Consider the following 28,000-nt stretch of genomic DNA (forward strand, 5'->3'; position numbering starts at 1 on the left):
TAGAGGTCCTCAAGTCAAAGCTTTTTATTCTTTCAAACAACAGTAATTAAATAAAAATACAACTCAGTTACGTGTTATTATACTAAAGAGAACTCAGTGTCATACAGTACAATATTTCAACATCATAACATGCTGCATTCTTTGGAATACTGATGTATTAAACATAATTGCGATGATAATTGTCTAAAATCATGTTTAATTGACACGCATGAAATGACTAATGGATGTGCCCTCCATAACCAGCATGTCCCATTGTTTGTATTTTGGAATGAATTTATAATATCTAATTTGCATTGTGCCTCAAACCTGTAAGAAGTGCTTATAATCAGCCAATTATTTATTTGAATTTATCACTCAAACATCAATCCGGTCTTATATTACAAATGTTACAGATGTTTTGCGTTTCTAAGAACAGGTGGCATGAGGAATAACAACAACTGCAAACGACTAGGCCAACCTAACAATAGCACAATGGCATGTATGAATAAATAACAGAACACATAAAACGGTCCTATTAAAACACAATGCAAATATACAATTTACACAACTGCATTACACTAATCGCACAAATTTATCAGATTTCTTTGTTAAAAATCAATAAATAGGCCAGTTACAAATATTGAAAATATTAGTGTCGTGAAGAACTGCTTGTTAAAAGGCGGCTTAGCTGATGGTTGAAGGTTGATTACAAAAAGCAGCAGCAGACTACCGTATAAGCTAGGTTTACTATTTCAGCCCTGTTCGAAGCCACAAAATGTTTGAAGGCAACAATAAGATTCAGATGTGACCTCTCAAGTTTACAGATTGTCATTTTAGGAACACCAGCTGCCTGCCGCCTCATTTGGTAGGCTAACCTGTCATTGACTTTAAAAAAAAGTGCACTTGAAGTATTTAGTTCTCACACTAAGCGTGCTGTTTCTGCTGTGGAGGGAGACCTGGGGAAAAAGGCATTGGGTACCAAACAACATAAGTCACGTACCACCCTAATATCCCACACAGCGTCCCTATAACTTTGTCGATAATATCATGGAAATACACAGAAGTGCATCCGAACATCCATATCCAGATGACCACAATCGCATTGAGTGCTATATATAGACAATTAAGACAAATGTTCCTGTCACTCTGGGGTATGTGTAGCATGGGCACCATTTCCTCCACAATCACGAGAGAAGAGTAAGCCAAGATGAAGGAGTGTCCTGATATGTCAAATCCATCCCAGATGAATCCAGCCTGCCTGCACGCCGCCTTTGTGGTAATGTCACCACGGATTACTTGCAAACTGTTGGATTCATAGCAGAAACCGGTAACATCTTCGATGTAGAAAAAAGTCTCAGTGCAGGTGTACCAAACAACTGTTGCCACAAGCAGTGCGGTCAGCCGCCTCAACACAAATGTGTGGCTTCTGTTGTAAAGGTTGGAGTAAAAGATGAAAGGCAGAAGTAAAACAATGGTCCATCCCCATGAGACTTTCACAAAATATCTGAAAGCAAAAAAAAAATGAAGTGAAACGATTAAATGACTTTGAAGCCAAACATCAATGTCACGGTAAGTTGTCAATGACAAGCGCTGCTTTTTGCTATCGACGAAACTCTACTGCTTTTATATAACGTGCCATTGTTATTTTCAAAACGAACACACTTCTACTAAAATAACTCAGTTTTACATCTTGAATTAAGTTCTGGGTGAGGTTGCTGCTACCATATACAGTAGACCTGTACTCACAGATTTAAAACATTTCTGCTATTGCTGAAGTAGCTCTCCGGCACGAGGCCCGTCGCTTTCAGAATCGACCCTGTAAACGAAATACAAAAGAACAAATGCGGTAAACAAGTACGGGTATACTGCTGTCTCCAAAGACAAGCCAAACTGTTCACTAAGCTGCCTACTGCAGCCATGTTGTTCTGTGTGCAGCCGTGTATGTGTGTGTTTGAATGCGGAAACAGAAATCATCGCGCTACTACGAATCCTACTATGCTGACGGGTTGTCGCTTAATATTCATGAGCAAGCTTTGGCCATTGGAGAACTGCTAAGCAACGGCGCCGTTGCCTTATTAAATATTCAAGTACAAGACGTCCGCTATTGGAAGGTTACTAAACACGTGAGCGCTGTCTAATTAATATGCATGAGCAAAACCTTCGCTCTAGTAGTTGTAATTTCGCAACCGGGAAACGGGTGAGTTGCTGCTGTCATAAGTATGCATCACGAAAAGTATATTTTATTGTTGTATAAGATTATAAGACAAAAACTTGATTAAATACGTATTTAAAATTTCAACAAACAAAGTTATTTTAAAGCATATGTTAATCTAAAAAAAAAAAAAAAGTAAAGTGCAGAATGAATGAGTGGGCAGTTTTTTTCTATCAAGGCTTCCACTGTCCAATAGGTGGCACTATAACATAGTCATGAAAAAAAATAGCTTTTTGAAACACTTGAAAACTGCCAACTAAGTAACATATCTTCCCATTTAATGATTGTTTGCACACATACATGTGCAAAACCTAACCAATGTGTTTTCAAACCAAAAGATCTAAAGATCTACTGTAGACAATGTTTAGTTTGCAATTCATAATTAAAATTCATTTTTGAAAATCGTGTTGATGTTTTATATAATATGTTTGTTATAATTAAAAAAATACTTGGAAAGTTTCACAGGCATGCCCTTGTTGCTCTCTTTACTGGCAAGAGTGTATTTATTCAAAGGCAGTGTTTCCAAGTATGTGTGCCATTTGGCTAGGTTGTGTCTCCATTCTGCTTCCACACACTGTGCCAGACAGAGCAGTCTGACAGGATGTTAAATACTAGTGTTTTAAAAGTGATTGCCATGGATTTAAAAATCATTTGGAAATCTCTGAAGCAGTTACAACTGGAAGCAGTACAGGTGCATTTAGACCCTTATTTCAGTCATTAAATCCAGTTTGGACACTCTTAGAAGCAATCAAGAATCGTCAAGAGAATAAATATAATAGGATTTTAATGAACTAGAGATCTGTTAGCTGAACGGACCGAAAATGTCTGACAAAATATTTCATGGGAGAACCTAAACGCAATTCATTTTTCTATTCATTTTAGATAATTTCTTTTAACATGATATATAAAAACAGAAGTGTATGAGTATGCTGAAATGGTCCTAAAATAAGGTACAATTGTTTAAAATATTTATAATACATAGTAATTTAAATATTTGCATGAGATTTCATTTATTTGCATCTGTTAAGTTTTCACGTGTGTGTTTATGAATAAAGCAAATGCACATGCAACATTAGAACAGTAATAATACATGAATGATTATACGTTTACAGTTTTTTTTTTTTGTATTACCACTCCCTTCAGATAAACACTTTTTGAACATGTCTAGACAAGATGATGTCATGTTAGAGGAAGTCCGATTGTCTAGAGGTGATCCACCCAAGCTTGATCTATTTCACACTGTCTCACAGAAGGGGGGCCTCAGTGAGTTACGGCTTGGTCTGTTGTTCCTCGGAGCATTCCTGACCGTAAATCTGAAATGTTACAGCTTGACATCGTAAACGCTTTATAAAATGGAACTTTTCACGACCCCACATGTGAGAGAAGTATAATTGGTTGATATAGGGTAAAGTCTCACAAAGGGTACAGTCCACCTCAAAACGAAAACTTTATTCAGTCTCATGTCGTTTTAAACCTGTATGACTTTCTTTTCATCTGTGGAGCGCACACACACACACACGCACACACACACACACACAGATATACACTAAAAGAAAATTGCATTCGCTAAATTGGTAGCGGGTGCAAAAATATGTTCCAAACTTTTCCCTTTTGAGGATATGAAAAAGTAAACCCCTTGCAGAATCTGTGTAAATGTGAATAATTTGAACATATTTTACATAAAAGATGTTTACATATAGTCTACAAGACAAATAATAATAACAATAACAATTGCAATTATTAAACTAATCCCCTTCAAACATATGGGAACTGTGTGTGGTAACCTGGATGAGCTACTTTTTTACGAGTCCCTTGTTTGTTCTGAACAGTTAAACTGAGCACTGTTCTTTAGAAAAATCTTTTTCCAGCATCTTTTGCATATTTGAACCTTTTCCAGCAGCGACTGTATGATTTTCAGATACGTTTTTTCACAGTGAGGATAACTGAGGCACCCATTTTCATACATTCTGATACTCCGTTTAGTATTGCCCTTTAAAAGCAACAGCTAATACGTGCAGCTAATAGACGTATTAAGTACAATTTACCTTGATTTTCAAATTGAAAATGTTTCTATTATTGTCAAAATAATTTAATGAATCAGTTATGGTTGTTCGTAATATTCAGTCAGTTTCATTATCTGCTTATTCGTGTTAATTTAGCGATGTGAAAACGCGAAAGCAACACCAGGGTCATAGGTTTGATTCGAGGGAATGCTGTGAAAATGCGTTGCTTTAATCCAGTGTCTGCCCTCATAGCTCTGCATCTGCATATGAATAGTTAGTTTCACTGGTGTAAATACGTTAGCGCTAACTCAATGTGTAATGAGAATACATGTGGTGTGATTTCTTTTAATTCCAGCGACCGGTGGTCAGAACAGAGCCATTGTCTCCATTCCCTTCAAAACCATCCATCACCATAAACAGCTACATCACTTAGCAAATTTGTTTTCGGGGCTGCCAAAACAAAGTTTGGACTGCTGACATGAGAAATGGAGCGGCAGCAGGGAATGGGAAGCCCTGGATTTATGCTAAATGACGTGATTCATACACAAAAAGACCCGACTGCCCTTTCCATTGCCGTGGAGGAGATAATGACACAGCTGTGCACCTTTTTAAGTCACTTTTTCCCTCTCGTTCAATCCCACAACGCACAAAGACTCTTCGGGCTTGATGGGAAGCGTGAAAGAGATGTAGTCAAGGTAACATCGTGTGAATGAACTGAGCTTAACGCAAGCCGGTTATACCTTTAACGTTTTCCAGGGCTGCGAGGATGCACTGAATGATTCATTTGATATTTCTGCTCAACATTCATCACCTCCTTTGATGTGCGATGACAGCACTATTAAGTACGTGATAGAATTGACAGAGACATGCTTGCAGCTATTTTTAAACAATCCGCTCCACAAGGGCTCACTGTAGCTTAGAGTGCTGTATTCATCATATTAACACATAAAACTGTCAAACGTGTTTACCAATGTTTAATCTAAGGGATGGCCAGATTTGTGTACAAGAAGAAAAAAAACGTAAAGGTCACAACATTACGTATCTTAGGAAGTGACATCATATGTTTGTCTAGAGAATAAGCCGCGGCTTTCGTGCCTATATAGTAAGTCAACGGAAAGTCTTCCAAACAGGCCTTTCGTTGAACCTTGACCCCGCTGACCATGGCAGTTTTAGGATGACTGTTAACTTTTGAAGTTTTCTTTGAGGATGCTGAGTCTTAAATATAGCCCGCAGCTACACGCTGAACGACAAGGTAAAAAGCTCAAATAAAGGCTTAATTATATTTTTTAAAATATGCTGATTTTATCGTCACTTTATTTTGCTTACACCCGCGTCAGCCAAAAACTAATGGAATTCAAAAAGCATTGTCATTTAGAAGATTTAACATCTTCCTGTTCTTTGAAGACCGGGCTTTGCTGTTAGTTAAAAGGACGGCTTTTGCACGATGAATTTTGGGACTGACAGTGGCATGGAGCAAGACCAAACAGAACGCAAAAAGCCATTTTATGCAATTGACAGGCGCAAAACCAGTGATGAAAGCCAGTTGCTCTGGTGGATTTATTGTTTAAATAATATAGTTTTATACAGGATTAAAATTTGATTTTGGCTTTTATTGCAGCTGTATTAATATAGTGTATTAGATTAAGCATTGAAATAAACATGAGTGGGGTATTTTAAGCAGGATAGTTCCACGCTATTGGACACCCACTGCAGCAATGTTTGATCTTTAACCGAAGAAATAATGTCCCGTTATAATGCTTTTATTAATGTTGCATTGACATTTAGTTTATGCTGAGGTTGGTGTTTTCCAAAGGATAGCCCCATATCATTAATACGTCGGGATCTGTAACTCGATGCTCTCAATGACCCTGTTGCTGCAGTCAAAGTAGTGCGGTGTATATTGGCACTGCCCAGAGACTGGAGATATTACACATGGCATGTCCTTCCTGGAATCCTAGACAGCCGGGACAATGTGCTGACTGGGCTATGACTTTAAAATTCAGCCTCTGATTCATAGAAGAACTCCCTCACTTTAATAAAATCCTAGCCTGTGTTTATTCAACTTATTTTATTGAAACATTTTGCCAGGGCGGCTAAGCGCGGCTCCAACCAAAGCTCACAAAAAGATTACAAATGTCCAATATAAGCACGGTACAGAAACAGACGATTTCAAGGAAAAAGAGCCCGATGTAGCCACTATAAACAAGCATGGACAATTTTTTTTTTTTTTTTTTTGCATGCACTGTACTTTAGTTACTACGTCCAATCATCTTCAATGCAAGATAAATGATAATTTCAGAGACGAGAGGTGCCCAAAAAGCGGTAAAACAACATTTGAAAATCACAAAGGTAATGGAAAAGAAGAGCAATAACTGTTGAAAAGTCATCAATCTTAAAATCCCGCCGGAGAGCACGACTGTTTGGAGCTTCCATACTGAGTGTGTGCTGAAAAAGCAAAACCTTCCATTAAATTGTTTCCTGAACCTCAGGAACATCCCCGTGGGGGAAGAAAAAGAGACAAGGGCTTTTATTTTACGTCAAATGGCCTTAGAGAGTTGGCCCAGTTAAAGTTCGCTGCCACACATGTCAAAGACGTTGTTTGCAAAGGCCAGAGTTTAAGTGGAGATCTTTTCAGCTGCTCTTCTCCAGGCTGCGCTAAAGTGCTGGAATCACTGCTGAAGAAGGTATGTGCTGTGAAGACCACTCCAGCTGAAGACGCCCGCTCTCTTCAGACTGCAGGACTACATTCATAAGTATGTGCCAAAATGTACTTTTCAACAGTCTTTGTGTGTGTGTTTTTTTAAATTTATTAACTTGTGTCTATTTTCCTAAAGGGATTCTTTGTAAGATCTTTGATGTTGATGCACTGCTGCATTTTCCCAGGTTTAGATATTTACATGTGTAATATCTTTAAAGAATGGCAAGGGATTTTAGTGCAATGTCTATCAATTTGTTTTTGCGCTGTAACTCTATTGTCACCCATATTGTAAAACCCACACTGCTGTTTAAAATATGGTGGCTATAACTTACAATTACATATAAATGAATTTAAAATGTCTGTGTAACATTTTTCTATGTTAATTTTTGCCTTTAAAACGGCTCACACAAAAATTTTAATTATGCATTATATTACTATTTTCACAATTTTACCTCATGTTATTTCACAAAAGGATAGCCAACTTTAGGCAATTTTTAGGAAACTATAAAGTCATCTGCTTATTATATCGATACGTTTATTCGGTTACTATGGTCTAAAACGGCAGGATTAAACCGTACTTACATTCGAGTAGGGTCTGTACAGTTCCCGAGCTTGTTTTACTGGCTAACGCAGTGAGAGATTGTTGACACCGAATTCTCTTTCCACAAATAAAGCACCTGTAGTCAACCAAACAGAAAGCGGAGGATGAGTTTGGCCTGCTTTCAGCTGTTCTTTGCTGCCACGTTGTGGACGCTGTCGTGCACCACAGCGTCTGTGGCGGTGAGCAGCGCGACGGAGCCGCTTCATCTCAGAGGCGTTTCTCCGGAGGCCGGCGGCGCGCCTCGAACCCGGCGGAGGCGCTTCATCTCCGGGAAAGATATGACGGCCATTCTGGACTATCACAACCGCGTGCGCTCACAGGTCTTCCCGCCCGCGGCTAATATGGAATACATGGTAATACTGTTTTTTTTAATTAAATATATAACCCACCTTTTTTTGTTTTTGATTTTTTTTACAAACGGCTGCTGATGTTATCACATACACAACATGAAAAATAGCCTACTTTTGTGAAACGTAACATTTCAGGACAATCTAGTCAATTAAAGTTACAGTGCAAGGGGACGGAAAGTAGGCTATAACCGTTCGAGTATCATAAAAGTGGATAGTGTGACTTTAAATCACGCGTCGTCAGGATCAGTCAGAATTGAAATCAGCTAATTTATTAATATGTAACCCTGGACCACAAAACCAGTAATAAGTGTCAAGTTATACATATGAAAGATGGATCAATAAGCTTTGAGTTTTGGTATATTTATGGTATGGAACATACATTTATTGAACATCATCTTCACTTAATATCCTAATGATTTCGTGACACAAAAGAAAAATCTATCATTTTAACCCCGTACGATGTGTTGCTACAAATATACCCATGCTATACGACTGACTTTGTGCTCCAGGGTCATAACTGATTCAAAAGAATCATCTATTACCTGTCCTCTCTTTCCTTTGTGAGGTGTGGGACGAGAGACTGGCTAAATCTGCAGAGTCCTGGGCCACTCGGTGCATTTGGGATCATGGGCCGCCTCATGTTTTGAGACACATTGGACAGAACCTGTCCATTATCTCTGGAAGGTACAGACCCTTACGACAACTTATTGCAGTCATGTATCAGCACGAATTAATATCCAAAAACATATCAGTTCTGGACTAAATCTACACCGTCTGTTCTGACCGTAAATGTTAATATTTCTTTCGTTTTGCAGATACAGATCGATCATTGACTTGGTAAGATCCTGGTACGATGAAAGACATTATTTCTCCTACCCCAACAGATGCAGCGGCTCTGTCTGCACGCACTACACTCAAGTGGGTCTCCAAAATATTTTATATACAATAACACAAAAATATTCATAATAAAAAATAATTTTGTTTTTTTTTGGTCTCTTTTTCGGACCACCTAGCTTTAAGGTTTTTCTAATGGCTTTTTGATTCAGATGGTGTGGGCCAACAGCAATAAGATCGGGTGCGCTATCAGAAGATGTTCAAACATGTACGTGTTTGGGAGTATGTGGAAACAGGCCACCTTTCTGGTTTGCAACTATTCTATCAAGTAAGAATCTTTACCGCATCCATCAATACAATAGTTCAATCTTAATGGTGCAGGAAATAAAGGTTGTTTTTTATGAGACAGATAAAGAAAAAGGGAACTAACCAAACCACGTCCATGCACTTCTTCTGTTCCAGGGGGAACTGGGTCGGAGAGGCTCCGTATAAGACAGGGAAACCATGCTCTGCGTGTCCCTCCAGTTATGGAGGATCATGCGATAAAAACCAGTGTGACTCCAGATCAAAATCCAGAAGAAATGCAAGAGGTGACAGAGGCTAATGGATAAGAAATCGCTTAAAAAAAAAAAAAAACAAGTTACACAATAGAAACCACTAAAATGTAAATGTAAAAATGCAAATGTGGTCATTTTAAACTAAACTGCATTTAAGTGCTGTAAAATGTCTGAATAATCGAATGTGTAAATGTCAAATTGCAACTGTTACTGTTTATTATCACCACCTAGATGTCAAATTTTGTATCATTTTTTTATTACTTTATTAAGTTGTTTAATGTTATCCCCCCCCCCAAGGCTATGGAGTGTTTGCACTGTTTTGCTTATAATTTGTTTGTACTAAGTTGCATTGCAGTGACAATTCACTTTGGAAGTAAAGCACTTTCGTTCTTTCATTAATATTATTTGTCCTTTTTGTACAAGTAATAAATTTGCTTTAGATTGGGAAAAGTCGTATGTTCGGTGGTTTCTAAGTTACTATCTTTTTGAAATGTCTATTGCACTCATGTCATACAGAGGACACGACTGCACTGTAAACACATTTGTCCTCATAAAAACTGTCCTTTTATTTACATTTTCTCTTATAACACAGACAGACAGTTGCCAACACCTTCCCAGCAGGCACATAGCCAATAATAAAAAAACAAAACAAGTAAAAAACAAATTCACCAAAGAATAATTGAAAGATTTCAATAATATAGTAGAGATAATTTGTATATGAGCAGCTGGACACGGATCAGCATTGAGAAACAGAATGAAACCATCTTTTATCGCCTCATTAATGTGCTCAATCCATCTAAAAAGAGACAGATCTGCTGTAAACCACAACTAAAAGGCTTTTAAAGTCATAAACTAAAGTGCTGGGCCACTTTCTCTAGTCCAGTGTATAGGGGATACTTTACTGGTGATTGAAATCATTCATCTGAGTAAGAAAACATGAGTATATTACAGTTACTTTTTTTTCCTCAATAGGGTATTAATCAGAGTGTTGGCTTTTGAACATGTACATTCAAGTTTGGGTTCAGTAAGAATTTATTAAATTAGTAACTTTGATCAAAATTGACAATAAATGCTGTTCTTTTGGACGTTCCATTCATCAGAGAATTTCAGGTTTGACCAAAAAAAAAAAAAAAAAAAAAAAAAAAAAAAAATATATATATATATATATATATACAAATGTTGAACACTAATGATACTGACATTTTGTTGTTATATTTGCTAATTACTATAGTTCACTAATAATTTGAGAGACAAATGAATGATTGTGTAACACTGAAGACTGGAGTAATGGCTGCTGAAAGTTATTAATAATATTTCATATAATTACTTAAAAATTTTCACTATATTTTTTATTGTATTTTGCACATATTTAAGTATGGCAAATGCACACAAATATTCAGCTTTGCCATTACAAATTACACGTTAACATATTAAAAAGAAAAAAAAAATATTTTGAGTGAACCAGTATTACTAATAATATTTACTGTAATTTTACTTTCTTTTTTAAACTAAAGGAGCTGTATGCAAGTGGTTATAAAGCAAATGGACACAAAGGTAATCATAATCGTAAGTGGAGAAAATCTAACGTTTCAAAACACTGACTTTCCCACGAAGCTGCTTAAAAGCGAAAGCAACATTAGACTTGTGTAAATCTACACATCTGTCAGAAAGCATCACATTATATTCATGGGAAAAGTTGTTCGAACTATCACAGCATCTGTTAAGAAAAAAGAGCAGCATATTTAGTGAAGCATATGTCCTCATACGCTTGTCCCACGCTGTGTAAAAATAAAACTAGACAGCATCGGTGTAATGGTGAAAAAACCTAAGCTTCAAACACGAAGGTTGTCGGTCTGTTCAAAGACAAATAATTACAGCACAGCGGAAATGAAAGCTGATACGAGGCATGTTGTCAAACAGTACATTTGTATTATTTCTTATCAAAGTAATGGGAATCGGACAAATCAGAATGGCTAAATGAGTCTGTGTAAACCCTCCACTCCTTTCATTTCTCACACCCTTCTCCAACAAAACTCTTCCTACTCTAACGATTCATTCCTCAATATGGCATGAGTTTAAAAAGATGCAGACTTTGAGAAATGGAGAAAAATTATAACAAACTGTCTATTTGAGTTTCTATCATCCTGTTGCCATAGCTACAGCTGTCATATGGATTGGTCTCTATACAAGCCTGGTTACTGTTTAACCTCTCCACCCACATTTGCCCAGATTAGGAAAATCAATAAGATAACAGGAGTACCGGCCTTACCTTGCGCCAACAACACCTTCACCAGAAACACAGAGGACTGTGCAAAACTTATATGTGTTAATTCTTTATCATCTTTCACTCTTAATAGAGCAAAATCAGTAAAACGCAGTGTTAGGGGACAAGAGAGATACCATGGTCAATGTGAACGCTCAGGCCAGCACCCATATGGATCCACCGTACGGTAAGTGCTCGGTCTCTTCTCACTGCTCTCAGGAAAAAACATGGTGGCTTTGGTGATCTTGGTGGAACGCGTTGTTGAATGGGCATGTCGTTTCTTGACATTTCATCCGGTATGGTAGCTATCATCGGTATTCGTGAGAACTTGTGGTACACGGCTGTAATTCGGGAGGAGGTGTGGCATATCCACAATGACTGGTAAACAGGGCCTATTAGCAGGAGAAGATGAATAATGTGGACAGAACGGCTGGAGTTCCGCTTTTCTTGCCGGCGTTGAAGTACTCTGGATAAAGTGCTCGAACAAAGTGAGCAATATAAAAGATCGCAATAAATATATAAATAAATAAAAGCTACAGACCAAATGTTAATGAGTTAGTAAGTGCGGCTAGATATTATTTTTAAGTTAATGAGTAGAATAAAAAGGTTCAGTGAGATTTTTTATGTTTTTGAAAACTATCTCTTAAGCCCGCATTCATAATAAAATAAAATACTGTAATATTGTTAAATATTATTACAATTTACAAAACATTTTATATGAATGTATATAAAAAATGCTGTGATGGCAAAGCCATTTTTTGCAGCCATTATTCTCACACTATCCTTCAGAAATGATTTGGCGTTCAAGCTGCAATGAAAACAGTTGTGCTACTTAATATTTTTTGGATAATGCAAAACCTTTTACCCAAAGATTTGCAAAATTTGAGAAAACAAAAGAAAGTTAAAGCGTTAATGTATAATACATTATAACAATTTTAACGCACTAATTATGACTTGTATTGCACCTTATAATGCATTACCAATCTAATGAATAATTGCAACCACAGTTAATGCATTGTATCACTTATCAATTCATTGTTACACTATGCATTTTAAATGAAGTTATAATTATTTCCGACAAGATATAATGTATTGCAATGCACATTATGAGTTATAACGCATTATAGCCTTTAATGACTAATAAATATAATTATGATGCAGTATACAAAAGGCTTCAAGTAAAGTTTTATATATTCTCACATTTGATCATTGTAACGTTTTTTTTCAGAATAAAATATTACTTTTTCCCCCATTCATTCATTATTTTTAATATATATTAATATATATATTTTTTGAATAATAACATTTATATAATACTATAAAATGTAATTATATATAAGAATTTTATATGCACTTTCATTTAAATGGTAGTCGCATACTGCTTTGCAAACAATGGAGTAAGCCAACATTAGTACCCCTCTCATATAAATTGGCACTGGTACTTAGATGCTTCAGTCAATTTCTTGTATAGGTCAGACATTTACATGAATATAATATAATAATCAGTCATTCAGTCAGCATCTCTTAGCATCTTCTTACACACTTTGTCAAACAATTACAGTCATACTGTATATGTCAATGCTTGCGTGAGTTCAGTGGTTTTATTAATGGCCACACACGTCTTAGTAGAACTCGGTACTGAAACATTTACATTATTGTTCCTTTTTTGTGGTAACTGTGATTAAGCGGCTTTGTGGTCCAGATCATTTCAGAGCTGCTGTAATGTGTTTTTTGTGAACACAAAGAATGCACAAAGCAGTGCTGTAGTAAATCCTTCTGCAAAATGCTGCTGACACAACATCTTGTAGAAGGAAACTCAAATATATTAGCATACATTAACATTAGCGTACACAATTAACATGAAAGTTTACAGCATTTACAAACCGCTATATAGTTGCAGGATTTAAAGCACTGTGAACTAGTGTGAGCAATGAACAATAGCTTACTTCTAAATTAACAGAAACCAAAAATGAGTATTTGCTTAAAATGTACTCATTCTGCAGGCCATCCATCTGTTTGTTTTTCACTGAAACAGATTTGGAGAAATTTTGCATTATTACCAATGGATCAACTACAGTGAATGGGTGCCGTCAGAAGTAACCACAAGTAACTGAGATAACGCAACAGATACAACAATTTGAATTAAAGGAATAGTTCTCCAACTCCCCCAGAGTAAATGAGTTGAGTTTTAAATATTAATTAATATTTAAAAAATATTACAAAAATATAATATATAATATTAAAAAGCTATAAAGTTAATTAATTGCAATAAATGGGAGCTGTCAAAACTTTAAAATTTAAATCAAATGCTAATTCAAAATATTAATAAATCCTTGAAACGAGATAACTTTTTTACTGGAGAAAGCAGGAAAGATGACTAATTTTAAAATGATCTGTTTCGTGTGGATTACCTGTGGATTATTGTGATGCTTTTATCAGCAGTTTGAACTCTCATTCTGACGGCACCCATTCACTGCAGAGCATCCATTGATGATATCTTTTCTCATGAAGAATAAACTCATCAACATTTATGAGAAACTGAGGGTTAGTACATTTTTAGCAAATTAAAATTTTTGGGTGAACTACCCTTTTAAAATGAAGTAAAATATAAATTAAACCAATAAAGTAAAAATGATCATTTTCCATGAAACTGTACCTTAGCTTATGTTACATTAGAGCAGCATATTGGGAGTAAAATGAAACTCGTTTGCTTGTTAGAACTTGCACATATAGTTGACCTACAAGATCACCGTCTAAAATTAAACACAAAAAGTGCTATTGAACACCTTTCAAGCAAGGAACTCTGTTTGCCCTGAAATGCTGAGTGACTTTATGGTGGAGGTCCAGCGGCTCCAGCTGTCACCTCAGAGGCTGTTCAAGGACAGAACAAGCAGCCACCAAAGTCAACAAGACACAACGGTACTAAATGTTTGGAATGTTGCTAAAAGTAGAAATTCAGCAGACTCTCTTTGTTCCTGATCAGTAGTTACAAAAGTGTTTCTTTCTCATGATCGTAGAACTCATCTCTGTTCAGTACACAGCAGTTTTTAGAAGCTTTCAAACCTGGAATTAAGCAACTGAATCTACATTTCATATTCCGTACTTTAAATGTGCTGCTTAACTCTTATAATAGCACGACTACGCTGAATATTTGTTATTATATTATTTTAATATTACAAGGCTACATTGAAATTTGGAAAAATGGATTTAAAAGAAACTGTCACAGTGCAGGACTACTTAAAGATAAGGCTTTGATAAAAATAGATATGCGTCAGCAACAAAGAATACACATTGTTTACATTCAATGTACATGATATACACCCTTATGATGATAATACGAGTTATAAAGTCGGTACAGGATATAAAGTCAGAATTGTGAGATATAAAGTCAGAATTATGAGATATAAAGTCAGAATTGTGAGATATAAAGTCTGAATTACAGGATATAAAGTCAGAATTATGAGATATAAAGTCTGAATTACAGGATATAAAGTCAGTATTATGAGATATAAAGTCAGAATTATGAGATATAAAGTCTGAATTACAGGATATAAAGTCAGAATTATGAGATATAAAGTCTGAATTACAGGATATAAAGTCAGTATTATGAGATATAAAGTCAGAATTATGAGATATAAAGTCTGAATTACAGGATATAAAGTCAGAATTATGAGATATAAAGTCTGAATTACAGGATATAAAGTCAGAATTATGAGATATAGTTAGAATTATGAGATATAAAGTCTGAATTATGAGATATAAAGTCTGAATTATGAGATATAAAGTCAGAATTACAGGATTTAAAGTCAGAATTATGAGATATAAAGTCAGTATTATGAGATATATGGTCAGAATTGTGAAATATAAAGAGATATAAACTTGCAGTTCTGAGAACATACCAGTCTTTTTTCCTGTTTATATCTGTGAAATAAAAAGTCTAAATTGAAAGTTATAAAGTCAGAATTGCGCAATCATCTGTTTTTATTCAGTGGCAGAAATGGGCTTCCATATTAAACAGATGAAAAGTGATAGTAAAGACATTTACAATGTTACTAAAAATCTACATCAAATAAATACTGAAACAATAAGTATTAATCATCAAAACATTGATATCAAAAGATGATGAGCAGTAACTCATGTGACACAGAAAACAATATCTTTAAACATATTTTAACAGTAAACCATTCGTTTAAATTGTGACTACATTTTACAGTTTTACTTTAAATAGCCATGACGAAAAACATAAGGGTTTCAAAATCATTTGAAAAATCTTCCCAACCCCATACTTTTGAGTGGCACCAGAACAATTCAGCTAAATTGGCTACTAGTTAGCACTCTCTAGTAGTTCAGACAGCTTACTGTAAGTGATGCCCCGGTACAGTTCTCTCCTCAGCACCAGAAAACTATTCAGTTCATAAGCATCTTCTCTGACTAAACACTGGTGTCACACTCATCAAAATGACAAGTTAATGTTTCCCATCCAATTAAGGGAGAATCCAGCGGCCTCGGGAACAGGAAGTGCCAGATATGAATTATACGCTCTGTACACTTGACACTATTAGGCTGTGCGCTCAAGCCCCCAATCAAATCTCATTGTGACAGGCATTAAGAGATTAGGTCGAGCTGCCGGTCAGCGTGTGTGAGAGCGCCGGCTCCCTCACACACTCTCACACTCACAGAGACACACTGAGGACTGAATGGATAGGTCATTGTGTGGAGGAGGCTGAGGAGCGGGGGGTCCCTGCCAGCTCTTAGGATGTATGAAGGACATGGCACGGGGCACTTCAACACCACACCAGGTACAGCGAGCCTCTTTTGGTACAGTCCAGATTACGAGAGTTCGTTTGCATCTTAAATAGAGTGGCATTCATGAAAAATCTGTGGGACTTTTATTTTGCTTATTGACAAAACATATAGGTAAAAAAGGATTTAAATAACAAAAAATGTAAAAATTTAAACAAAAATTGCTGAATGTCTTCAAAACTGTCATTTGTTGAATATTTTACTGGTTTAAATCTACATATTTTTATGTCAGAATGGCTGTTATGGAAAATGGACTGTGCTTGTTAAAATTACAGCATATTTTGGCGAATTTCAGTTAACAATTTGTGATGTATTTGTAGTTCTACTCAGGAAGGCCCAACACGGATGTAATTACAAGATTTGTCCACATGTAGGAGCTGCTTAATAGTATACTTGATTGTGCACACTAAAATGTTTGGACATTCTCAGACTGGTTTCTTAAAGCATTTTTAAAAACCTTCTCCCTATAGAATAGTCCAGGTTAAAGCAACATACATTATGTAAATGTGATTATACATTTTCAGTTAAAAAAACGAAAGTAAAATAATATTTAAACGAGTTTATAAATTATAATTTTAAACTATAATATTATATTAATTACATTAAATAACTAACTGAATTGAATTACTTATTTGATTAGTGACCAAAAAACGTTTTATATAATAAAGACATAAGAAATGACCTGACAGGCTGAAATCTGAGAATATAAATGTGATGAATCATCACAGAAATGCCGACATCACGCAAGATTAATGAAAAACACGGGGGTAAAAGAGTTTCCATTGTGTTGTTAAAGTGGTTAAATAATGATCCCACTTCTAAAACACCACATTCATTAAACAATTATGTACTCATGTACTATGTACGATCGAGAAAATGATTTCAGAAAAGCACAAATTAGTAAAAGTACACCAAGCCCGGAACGTTAACTTATAACAAATGTAATAACCTCTTAAGACACTTTAGCTTCGATAAACTGGGGTAAAGTTAAACTTGTTTGGGTAAAATGTTCTCGTGAGCTGTACACTGTGATGAAAAGGTGATTGATTGGTGATAGCAAGTGAGTGATAACTGTCCACGCAGCATCACTCAGCCTGCAAATATGATTGGGTCAACAACCAAACCGATTCTCAGCAGAAAAACAGTTAATCATTGAAAGAGCTTTATCAGAAGATGTGATTGATTTACAAAGAGCATTGCTCTTAATGTTTATTGATGCAATTGTTTACTTGCGTGATGTGCACAGAGCTACTTGAGCTTTTGTAACGTGATGAATGTAACAAAGAAGCTGCTGATCATTTCAGTAGTCTAGGCTATAGTAAAATAGCACGTAATCTCATAAAGCTGTGATCACTCGATAATCAAGCCGACAAGCCATCAGGACAAAATCCAATCAGTGGCTTTATCGTGTTTCTGATGTTAAGCATGACATAATAAGAGATAAGCAGAAAGTAACAGCAAAGGTTGGCTAAATGTGACCCTTTTTTTTGTCAAACATATTATTACCCAATGATTTTGAGTTTTAAACTGGAATACTTTATGGAGGCTGTGCAATATTAGGCCCTAGGGGTTTATGATTACCTAGACTACAAATACCGCGATGGGTGAGGACTATGGGAACTTCATAGATAACTGTCTCTGTTAATCGTTACGGAGGAGGACGGTTTTGTGTCTTAAGAAAATGGCTGTGCTTTGAGCTATAAAGTGTCTCTTTTAAAAATGAACGCACTGCTAAAAAGACATTTACTTTAAACAGTATCCAGAGTCATTAAAGTGAACGAAAACTAAATGACTAAATGTATATATAAACAAAAAACTAATTTAAAAGTACAATGTTCGAAACGAACATTTAAAAAGCATTAAAAACGCATTTGAGAATAAGTTGTCGAAAAAAAAAATGAAGTTGTTTTGAAAATCTGTAGGTCTTAACTGGCCATCATAAAGCCACTAACAACCTCATGAATTGCATCTTGGCAGGAATCACAGGTTTTGCTTGTAAATTCTCTTCATTTGCACCTGAGTTATGCATTAAAAACTTAACAAGGCTTGAACATTTGTCAAAGCAACAGATCACATGATTCTCAGCTTCTTGGTGCTGACAAGAGTTTGATTAACAAATACTTGAAATTCTTAGTTCGATTGTCATCCGCTAATTAAATATCCAATTAAAACTGAATATAAACCATCAAAGAAAAAAAACCCATTAAAATGTCTTAAATGCTATAGAATATTTCGCATCTGGCCGTCGATTTGCACTCGACGGGCCTTTAAAAAGCACCACAGCCTTATGAGACAAAAAAAAAAGTTTAGGAAGAGGGGAGGGGCATTATACACACTTTATCAGCCCCTTCACGCTTCGTATGAAGATACATCGCAGCGGTCTAACAGGTGATAATAACACTGTAACTGCATAAAACTACAAATAGATGCCAAATATGCGAAAAAAGATCATTTTGAGTAGGCAAAAGTAAAAAAATGTGCCCCCAAAGGGCATGAGCCGCGTGAGCTTGCAGGTTACCAACCAATCTGTTGACAATCTGCTGTGTGTTCACTATGTCGCCATACTCACATATCTGTGCCATCTACCCCAGTCAATCCACAGAGGCTTTACTGACCTCCAATGAGCTTTTGTAAGCATGTTCCTGCCGTCTTCTCCCATTCATTTCTATCAAATATTCAAAATCAAACGAAAGCGCAACACTCCTATTCCCGCGTAAAACACATTCCCGAGTACTCCAAGAGCATGTTATTCCTTGTAGGCCAACATGTGCATTTCTCATCCACCTTTGTAGTGCTACTTGTTCTTCCCATTTGGTCAGACAGGTGAAATGAAAAAGAGTCATTGGAGAGAAAGTACAAATAGGCAGTGGTTACAAATGGAGTTTGGTCAGTGGTCGGAGATCCTTATTGTGGAGATAGACAGGACTTTGTTCACAAACTGGAGTTTGAAGTTTCAAAGGGGAAAATAGGCAGAGGAGTTACATCAACCTTCTGACTTTTAGCCCCAGGCAGGCGGTATGGGTGACTGATTATAGGACATGACATCGCTGCCTCATATCACACAGAGAAGACGATCAGGGCAGGACATGTGCTATGTCATATTGTCTTCTGTGATGAGCCTCAAAGTACGATTGCACCACGCTGCAGTGCGCATGTAAACGTCCGTCTTGCAACACTGAGCAGATAATGGTGGAATATTTTGACCGTTTGATGTGATATTTTCAGATAGTGGGAGAGCTGCTTTGAATTTGTTTATACTGGTTCAGTCTAAGGGTTCAGTCTCTGTGTCATTGCTGATAGAGTAAGGAACAGGTGCGGAAATAACAGGAGGAGAAATGAGTGGCGGGATTGTGCAAAAATACGAAAACCATGCAAAAGTATTACAGCAACAGGGACAGGGCTGATAATATTTTTGCATATTGGTTGGCGCAAAGCATATATGTATTTTTTTAATCAACATGATGATTAACACTATAAAAATTAGAAGTAGTAACCTAAAAAAGGAACTAAACTGAATTGCACAACAGTGAAAGTATAAGTAACTTTTTTTTATCCATTTCACTCTGTCAATCAATATACAGCCAAAATAAAATAAAATAAACATCAAGTATTATAGGTGTGGCTGAACTTTATTAATTAAAAAATGACTGTGTTTGATAATTAATTGCTTTAGAGATTAGTTGGTAAAAAAATGAATTTTCAAATCTGCACAAGAGGGAAAGTGTACAACCTGAATTAAGTAACTGTTATACAAGTACATTTATTTCTGTTAGACTGACAAAAATGTAATAAAATACAATCATTCATTCAAAAGTGATTGAATGTTATTAATTAAAAACAATAATGACAATGTTTGTTAATTAATTACCTTAGAGGCTAGTTGGTGGAAGACAATTTTTTTAAATCAATATGATAATTAATAATTACATTTAATTTAATTTAAGAGGGAAAGTGTATAACTTTACTGAAGTAACTGTTTTAGAAGAACAAATCTTCCCATCAGATTGTCAATTAATAAGTGGTTATAATACAATAAATAAATAAAAATAAAAATAAATAAATAAATAAAAATATAAATATAAATATAAAAATACATAAAAAATTGTCAACAGTGTTTTACGTTACTATAAAACAGGAAATCAATTAAATAGATTTATCCATAAATATTTTACTCAGCATTAAAAATGTCTTTTCAGGTCAAATAATTAATGTTAATGAAAGTACATGAGTGACACACAAACACCAGTTAATGAATACATAGCTAAACCAACTGTTTTCTCACTCCACATCAGCACATCCTGCAGATGTGTATCTGTTAAATGGGTTTGTACACCAAGAGGCTTTTGCCCATGTGAGGTAATGATCGAATGTAGTTATCTACGTCTGCCTGCTCTGATCGCCGAAGTGCATGTGAGAAAGGGCCATAACTTTACAGATTATACTTTATAGAGGTCATTCTTTAGTTAACAGAAACATGGAGATGTGTGCTGAGATAAGGAATTTAATGGTGACTCAGATAAGATTTGTCCATTGAGTCATTGCTGTACGCTGATTGTCATTACTCGGCTTAATTACCGGAGGAGTGAAGTCATCTTGTATAGAAATAAGGAAGACTAATTAGTCTCTAAGTCTGCAAAGTCTTGTAGATTTATTTTGAGATGCACTAGTCAAACTTTATTTGATCGAAGTTTAAGGCAAGACACAAGCATACACACACTTCTATAATTAATTTATTTTTATATGTCTTTTTATATCTCTATGAATATGCAAGCGTCTAATGCATTCAAAACTAGCAATCTTGTAAGTTTAGGTGTTTTCCAGCCAGTTTAAAACAAGCTCAGCACTTTTAGTCCACAGAGATGGTCAGGGATCTGCCATTTACAGATAGTATCAATGTCTGGGGTGTTTTAGCAAGCTCAACATAAAATACATAATCCCACAGTCTCATTCAATTTCATGTGGTGGAGTAATTTCATTGAAACATAAAACAACCACAGCCCATTTACAGCAATGATGTATCGCAAGAAAGTTGATTTAAACAGCTAGAATCTAGGTTGCTCGTCTGAAAGTATAGCTACAGTAGCTCTATATTCTCTGTAGGCAGGTGGATTTTACAGGCTCTGAACTGAGGAACGATGACCCACGGTTTGTTCTGTTGCTTTCTACTCTTCAAATATACATACTTGCCTCTGTTTGCACTGGCCCTGATACTTATGTACTTGAAGTTAGTACTTGCGTAATTGTTACATCAAATTTTCCTGTTTGAGTAACAGTTTTATCCTCTCTCAAAAGAGTTGGGAAAACTTTGACATTACAGTATCTCAAGCTAATCTAGAAACTGTTTGTCAAAATCTTAAACAGGAAGGTTAGTTAAAAACGTTATTTTTAAGCGTATTTTGAACTGGAGCTTGAATGTGGAGATAATAACAAATCTGACCAAACCTTACAACTATTTAAAGTTTTAAATGGGAGAGGAATAAAATAATATGTAATATAACAGAGTAATTGAAAAGAATTTAAACAAAACTGTACATTGATTTTACAGGACAAATATGAGGACACATGGCATTAAAATGTCCAGAAACATTACTTTACAGCGCAATTTCTTGCAATGCAACTATCATTGTTTAATCACAAATCACAATGTTTTTTACTGCCTACCAAAATTCTAGTTTAGCACAGGTTTGATGAGAAGTAAACAATCACTTATGTACAAAAGCAATGGAGTTGTGCATCACGTGCACATGCACAATGTTCAACAGAACAATGAGCTCTTTTACATAAAGGCCACAAATTTTACTCTGTGTGAGTTATTGCTGTTGTTTATTGTGCTAGAATTAACAGAGATTTAGCCAACACGTAATTTGCACGTTGAAATGCGAACCACTTACTTTCGATCTTATACATCAGAGTCAAATATGAATGACTGTTTCATACTGTCTGATATGTGTCAAGACACAGGCAGTCATCTTTCTTGACCCCTTAAGCCCTCGTTGGGGAACTGAGATAGAAAGCATAGTGCTGAGACTGGCTGTATTTTTTCTAGTAGTGAATTTAGGGCAGTGAGACAAAAAAAATAAGACAGTAAAACCCCATGTTTGTCTCTGTCTCTGAAAAAACAACTCTGATTTAGCACTTTAATCATTAACATAAGAGCCATCCCACTTCAGAATGGGGCCGTGCCCTGGGAGGAGGCCTGGACTGTCAATCACAGCAAGCCTCATCTTTGCCCTTGAGGACATGGCCCCTGTCACTCAGAGGTGTCTACCCCTCCGAGAGGAGGGGCTTGGCCTATGAGGGGGTGTCCAAACGCTGTGGAGAGGACAAGTCTTTCCCCCCAGCATCAGGTAGCTGAGAATGCGTTTGTCCAAACCACTAGTAGACATGGAGATGGCAGACTATAGCGAGGCCTTGGACCCAGCCTACACCACCCTGGAGTTTGAGAACATGCAAGTGCTTGCGATGAGCACAGGTGAGTCAGACCCGCAGTGAACTTTGAGACCTTTAGTGACTTATGTAGGCTAGTATATAGTATATGGTCAAGTGTGGGAGGCAGATGTTTAACAGGGTTGATAGGCTTAGAGTTAAGTGCCAATTGGCAAGCTCGTAACCTTTTGCACAGAACAACCATATGCTGATTGTAAAAGCAAATCCAAAATACATTTTTAGGAGAAGATAAGAAGCACAGCATGCTCCGTCCTGCAGACTTGGTACTCTGTGAGGAGAAGAGGTTTATTCGTCTCTTCTTGCTTGTTCTCATGCAGTCGGCTTGGGATAAAATGACTTGTTTGGATAGTATTTCAAGAGAAGTTTGACACCAGGATGAATGATTACTGAGCAAAGAGGGTGTCATGTAAATGTTTCGCAGCTAAGTCTCCCATGTCTAGGTTTTGTGCAACAAATTGATATCCAACCAGTATCGACCTGACAAAGTAATCTAATATGTATGGTAAAGTTATATTTAAGTGAAGCAGTAACAGTCCAATGTATAAAATGTTTACATTTGAGATAGATTCACATTAGAAAGTAAAATGTCATTTTTATTTATTTACTTATTTATTTTTTGACTGAGCCAAACAGTAAAGTTAAATAGTCATTCATTGAAGAGGGTGTTCATTAAATAATATATTTAAATTATTTATAATATAATTTGATTAAATTATATATTTTTGTAATTATTAAATTTTATAGCCAATATTTTACATTTTAACATTTTTAAATCACATTGTGTATTTAAGCACATCAGTTTAGGGGAAATAACAATTTTTTTCTACATCCTTATAATTGCCAAATAATCACTTACACTGATGAGCCATTTAAAAATGGCCAAATGTTTGCCTTTGATCAGCGCTCAGGTTTTAATGTAATTATCTTTGATTGCCTCTAACATAATAAAAAAACATTACACAACTCACACATCTTTTGAAATTATTAAATCGCTATAGTCATAATCTTTTTAAAATCAAACTAACCCATAAGAATCACACGTTACTGTTATTTTTTTGTTAATTTTGTTAAATAGGTCATCAAGAACACTAATTAGAGCTCAGATAATCTAAGATGATCTTGTTGTAGCTTTTGTGTTTAACACTAATCACTTCTGGATTACTTAGCAAATAGCTCTTTCCAGATCATGTTCGTTATGATGATTCACTGCCAGGTGATTTAGGTATAAAAATGTCTTTTTTAGAGTATTTTTCACCCCATGACCTTTCCCCTATTTACTTTAACTCTGATTGGTCTGGAATAAGGAGTCTGACTGGTTCAATCTACAACCCCCTTTTTACTGGCTTGAAAAGAATAGTTAAAAACAGAAAAAAGTGTTAAAATCACTTGTGACACTAAATTCAACATTCTCCATGATTTCAGACTCCTCGCCAGCTGAAAGTGCCAATATGAACGTTGCCAATCACTTAGGGGCTGGCACCCTATGCGCCATCTGTGGGGACCGGGCCACAGGAAAGCACTACGGCGCCTCAAGCTGTGACGGATGCAAGGGGTTCTTCAGACGCAGCGTGCGCAAAAATCACATGTATTCCTGCAGGTCAGACACCTACATTTTGGCTAAATATATGCCATAATATATGCAACATTTCCTTTCAGTTCATCCAGTGCCTGAGTAAACCTCTGACTTCTTAATGCTTCCATACAGATTTAACAGACAGTGCATAGTGGACAAAGACAAGAGAAATCAGTGCCGGTACTGCAGACTAAAGAAATGTTTTCGAGCTGGGATGAAGAAGGAAGGTACTTGCTCATGCTGTTAGATTTCATTCATACAACGTTGTTAAAGAAGTAAAAAATCAGAGATTAAATCCCCCTGCCCCGTTTGGGGGGTTAGGGGATGAGGTGGCGCAAATTGGAGATGTTGCAACAGCAGGGAAAGAGTTAGCGAGAGACATTTTGTTAATGTTCACTCAACAATGCTCTGTGGTCTATGTCTGGTTTATGCTGAACAAACAGTTTAGAGCCATCATAACTGCACACTGATAAAAAAGAGCAACCTTGAGGACTCCCCCCTCTCACAAAGTCAGCTAATATCCCTCATCTGTGCTATCTCAACTAGTTGTAAGAACTGGTTCACTGCTGCTGATAATGAAAGATTATATTTCAGTGGTTGTTTTTGGTTTAAAAAAACCCAACAAAATCCTTTTCGTCTATTTGTAATAAGTTCAATGCTAATTTGCTGATTAAAAGTGTTCCTCTCGTTCTCAGCTGTGCAGAACGAAAGAGACAGGATTAGCACCAGAAGATCCAGCTATGAAGACAGCAGCTTACCCTCCATAAACGCACTCATTCAGGCTGATGTCCTTTCTAGACAGGTACACAGCGTTATTCAAATCTACGTTCAAATTACAAGATGAATTGTGTAAAATATGTTCTCTTAACCCAGTTTAACCTAAAGAGACCACAAGTAATACATCTGTAGCCTGATACCTCTGAAACATTGCCTTGTTTGTTAGAGCATCCCAATCAGAACCGCATAGCAACGGCATGGGTTTGGGGCATGACTATCTGACCAATGGTATACCAGGATATTGTTTAGGAAACCTCTTTGGAAATATTTCTGCAACTTCACTGGATGTAGCTTGTGGCACAGAAATGACTAAATTCATCTTGTAAATTGCATGGCTTACATTTGTAAATTTAAAGTACTCTCAAATACTACTACGCAGATTTCATCACCTGGTCCTATCTTGAACGGTGACATCAGAACGAAGAAGGTAGCCACTATAACGGATGTGTGTGAGTCTATGAAACAGCAGCTGCTGGTGCTGGTTGAGTGGGCTAAATACATCCCTGCATTCTGTGACCTTCCCCTGGATGATCAGGTAAGATCCCTCTTATTAAGAGGTAAGCACCTCTTATTTGAGAATGTATTTGAGAATGTGTGTGTGTGTATACATATATATGTGTGTATTTATCTATAGAACGAGAGAGAGAGATAGATAGATAGATAGATAGATAGATAGATAGATAGATAGATAGATAGATAGATAGATAGATAGATATTTCATAGCTATTAATGTCAGTTGGCTTATATTTTTGTATCAGTGAGAAAAAAAGTTCAGAGATGCTTAATTTGTGTGGTTAATGTATTTAGATGGCTCAGGTTAGAATATGATGAGCTGGTTTGTAAGTTACATCTCTTCTTGAGACATTCAGAATCATTAACACGCTGAGCACTGATGCATGATAACTGATCAGTGTTTTAGCTGTGAGTGAGAGCGCCTCAAACCGCATCTTCTCACACAAACATGCACGTGAAAAAACACATGCACATACAAGCATGAGGACCAACCTAATGACTCTTACCAAACAAACACTTGCTCATTTGTCTTAGGTGGCTTTACTGAGAGCTCACGCTGGAGAACATCTCCTGCTAGGAGCTGCCAAACGCTCCATGCTGTATAAGGATATTTTATTATTAGGTGAGTTTTTAAGCAAGACACATTGGAAATGTGGAAATGACAATCTTCTGGTCCCAAGCTATTTTGCTAATGTTTTACCTCACAGTTTTCCGTGATTATTGCAGGTAATGATCATATAATTCCTCGTAATTGCCCCGAATTGGAGGTGAGCCGTGTGGCTGTAAGGATCCTTGACGAGTTAGTCCTTCCCTTCCAGGATCTCCAGATCGATGACAATGAATATGCCTGTTTGAAGGCCATTGTATTTTTCGATCCAGGTATATACATTTTCCTAAAAAGAGAGACAAAAAGAGCAGAATGTCAAGTGAGTTTTCAAACAGATCTAATGTGATGGTCTTGTTCTATTCACGTAGATGCCAAAGGTTTAAGCGACCCAAGCAAGATCAAACGCATGCGATACCAAGTTCAAGTTAGTTTGGAGGACTACATAAATGACCGGCAGTACGACTCGCGAGGACGGTTCGGCGAGCTGCTACTTCTGTTGCCTACGCTACAGAGTATCACCTGGCAAATGATCGAGCAAATCCAGTTTGTTAAATTGTTTGGAATGGCAAAGATAGACAACCTGCTACAAGAGATGCTTCTAGGAGGTAACTGATTTCTGTTAATGAAATGAAACTTTGTAGAAAAACACAAAGTCATGGTTATCAGACAATTGTGGCACAGCACTGCGTATAAATGACCCTTAACTTTGGATAGCTGTCAAAAGCTGCAATATCCCAGATGCATGATAAACATCTGGGAAACAACTTGTTATAAAAGATAAAAAGGCAGCCTACAGCTGCTGATTTCTTAATAATCTTCTCTACGTATATCATACACACTGAAAAAAAGGTCCTACTTGATTCAGGTAAACGAGATTTAATGAGTCTCTTTTTCTGTCAGGTTCTGCTAACGAAGCTCCTCATGCCCATCATTCTCTACACCCACATCTGGTCCAGGAGCACCTCAGTAACAATGTCATAGTCACCACAAACATGGCCACTCCAATTCACAATGGCCAGATGTGTAAGTAACTCATTTTCTTGAACCGAGTGAAAGAAAATTTGTTATAAAGGAAATATCTAGGTCCTTAAAATGTGAAAGCCAGGTAGTCAGGGACAAACAGGCTTGTTGGAGTAATCCCTGCCAAAATCGTAGAAACTAATCAGGCTTATTTTGTCAAAGAAGGCTACTGTAATGCTTTTCTACCATAATGCCTTCAGAAATTTCATAAGCGTGCTTATTCTGTGTCAACCAATGGTTTCTTTCTTTCGCATGTTTTCATGCTATGCAAATTATGTTTATTTAAGGTTCCCTAATACCCCTATGTGGACCCTTGATCTAACGTATCCTCTTGCTTTTTTTTTCCCAAACAGCCACTCCAGAAACTCCAATCCCATCTCCCCCGACGGCCTCAGGCTCTGATCATTACAAAATGGCTCCAGGGGTTATAGCCACAGTGCCCAAGCAGCCAAGCTCCATCCCTCAACCAACCATTACCAAACAAGAGGCCATCTGAGCGCACAGAGAAATGCAGATCAAGTTATTTAATTTGGTATTATGAATAGGCTGTGCTAAGTGTGACAAATCATTCTCACAGGCATCTGGACATAGTAACGCTGACATTTATATTCACTGGCTGTTAAATTTAAGGTTCTTAGTGTAAGACACTGTGAAATTGTTCAGAATTTCCTATTTTAAGAACTTTAGACTAAAATAATTGAGTTATATATATATATATATATATATATATATATATATATATATATATATATATATATATATA

At 36.4% G+C, this 28,000-nt stretch overlaps 3 protein-coding genes across 5 annotated transcripts; 2 read left to right on the plus strand and 1 right to left on the minus strand.

The window, feature by feature from the left end:
- Positions 1-9: 9 nt before the first annotated feature.
- fitm2 (fat storage inducing transmembrane protein 2) lies at positions 10-19,285 on the minus strand. 2 transcript variants are annotated; one of them, XM_043224257.1, is made up of 4 exons: positions 9,108-9,228; positions 7,475-7,569; positions 1,726-1,795; positions 10-1,483 (listed from the first exon to the last, which is right to left on the minus strand). In XM_043224257.1, the coding sequence occupies exons 1-4, from the start codon at positions 9,119-9,121 to the stop codon at positions 904-906; spliced, it is 759 nt and encodes a 252-aa protein (XP_043080192.1). In that variant the 5' UTR covers positions 9,122-9,228; the 3' UTR covers positions 10-903. The 2 variants fall into 2 exon arrangements, with proteins under 2 accessions (XP_043080192.1, XP_043080193.1); XM_043224258.1 differs by lacking the exons at positions 7,475-7,569; positions 9,108-9,228 and adding an exon at positions 18,870-19,285.
- Positions 1,910-10,609, plus strand: r3hdml (R3H domain containing-like). Its single transcript, XM_043224259.1, has 6 exons — positions 1,910-6,947; positions 7,567-7,846; positions 8,409-8,527; positions 8,659-8,761; positions 8,890-9,005; positions 9,140-10,609. The coding sequence occupies exons 2-6, from the start codon at positions 7,598-7,600 to the stop codon at positions 9,279-9,281; spliced, it is 729 nt and encodes a 242-aa protein (XP_043080194.1). The 5' UTR covers positions 1,910-6,947; positions 7,567-7,597; the 3' UTR covers positions 9,282-10,609.
- On the plus strand, positions 10,695-27,998 carry hnf4a (hepatocyte nuclear factor 4, alpha). Of its 2 annotated transcripts, none has more exons than XM_043224256.1 (10): positions 10,695-11,684; positions 24,170-24,344; positions 24,453-24,547; positions 25,016-25,122; positions 25,477-25,632; positions 26,145-26,232; positions 26,337-26,489; positions 26,586-26,822; positions 27,118-27,240; positions 27,591-27,998. In XM_043224256.1, the coding sequence occupies exons 1-10, from the start codon at positions 11,636-11,638 to the stop codon at positions 27,731-27,733; spliced, it is 1,326 nt and encodes a 441-aa protein (XP_043080191.1). In that variant the 5' UTR covers positions 10,695-11,635; the 3' UTR covers positions 27,734-27,998. The 2 variants fall into 2 exon arrangements, with proteins under 2 accessions (XP_043080191.1, XP_043080190.1); XM_043224255.1 differs by lacking the exon at positions 10,695-11,684 and adding an exon at positions 22,574-22,772.
- Positions 27,999-28,000: the final 2 nt, after the last annotated feature.

Source organism: Puntigrus tetrazona, chromosome 23 (genome assembly GCF_018831695.1).
Source record: "Puntigrus tetrazona isolate hp1 chromosome 23, ASM1883169v1, whole genome shotgun sequence".
Classification (NCBI taxonomy): Eukaryota; Metazoa; Chordata; class Actinopteri; order Cypriniformes; family Cyprinidae; genus Puntigrus; species Puntigrus tetrazona.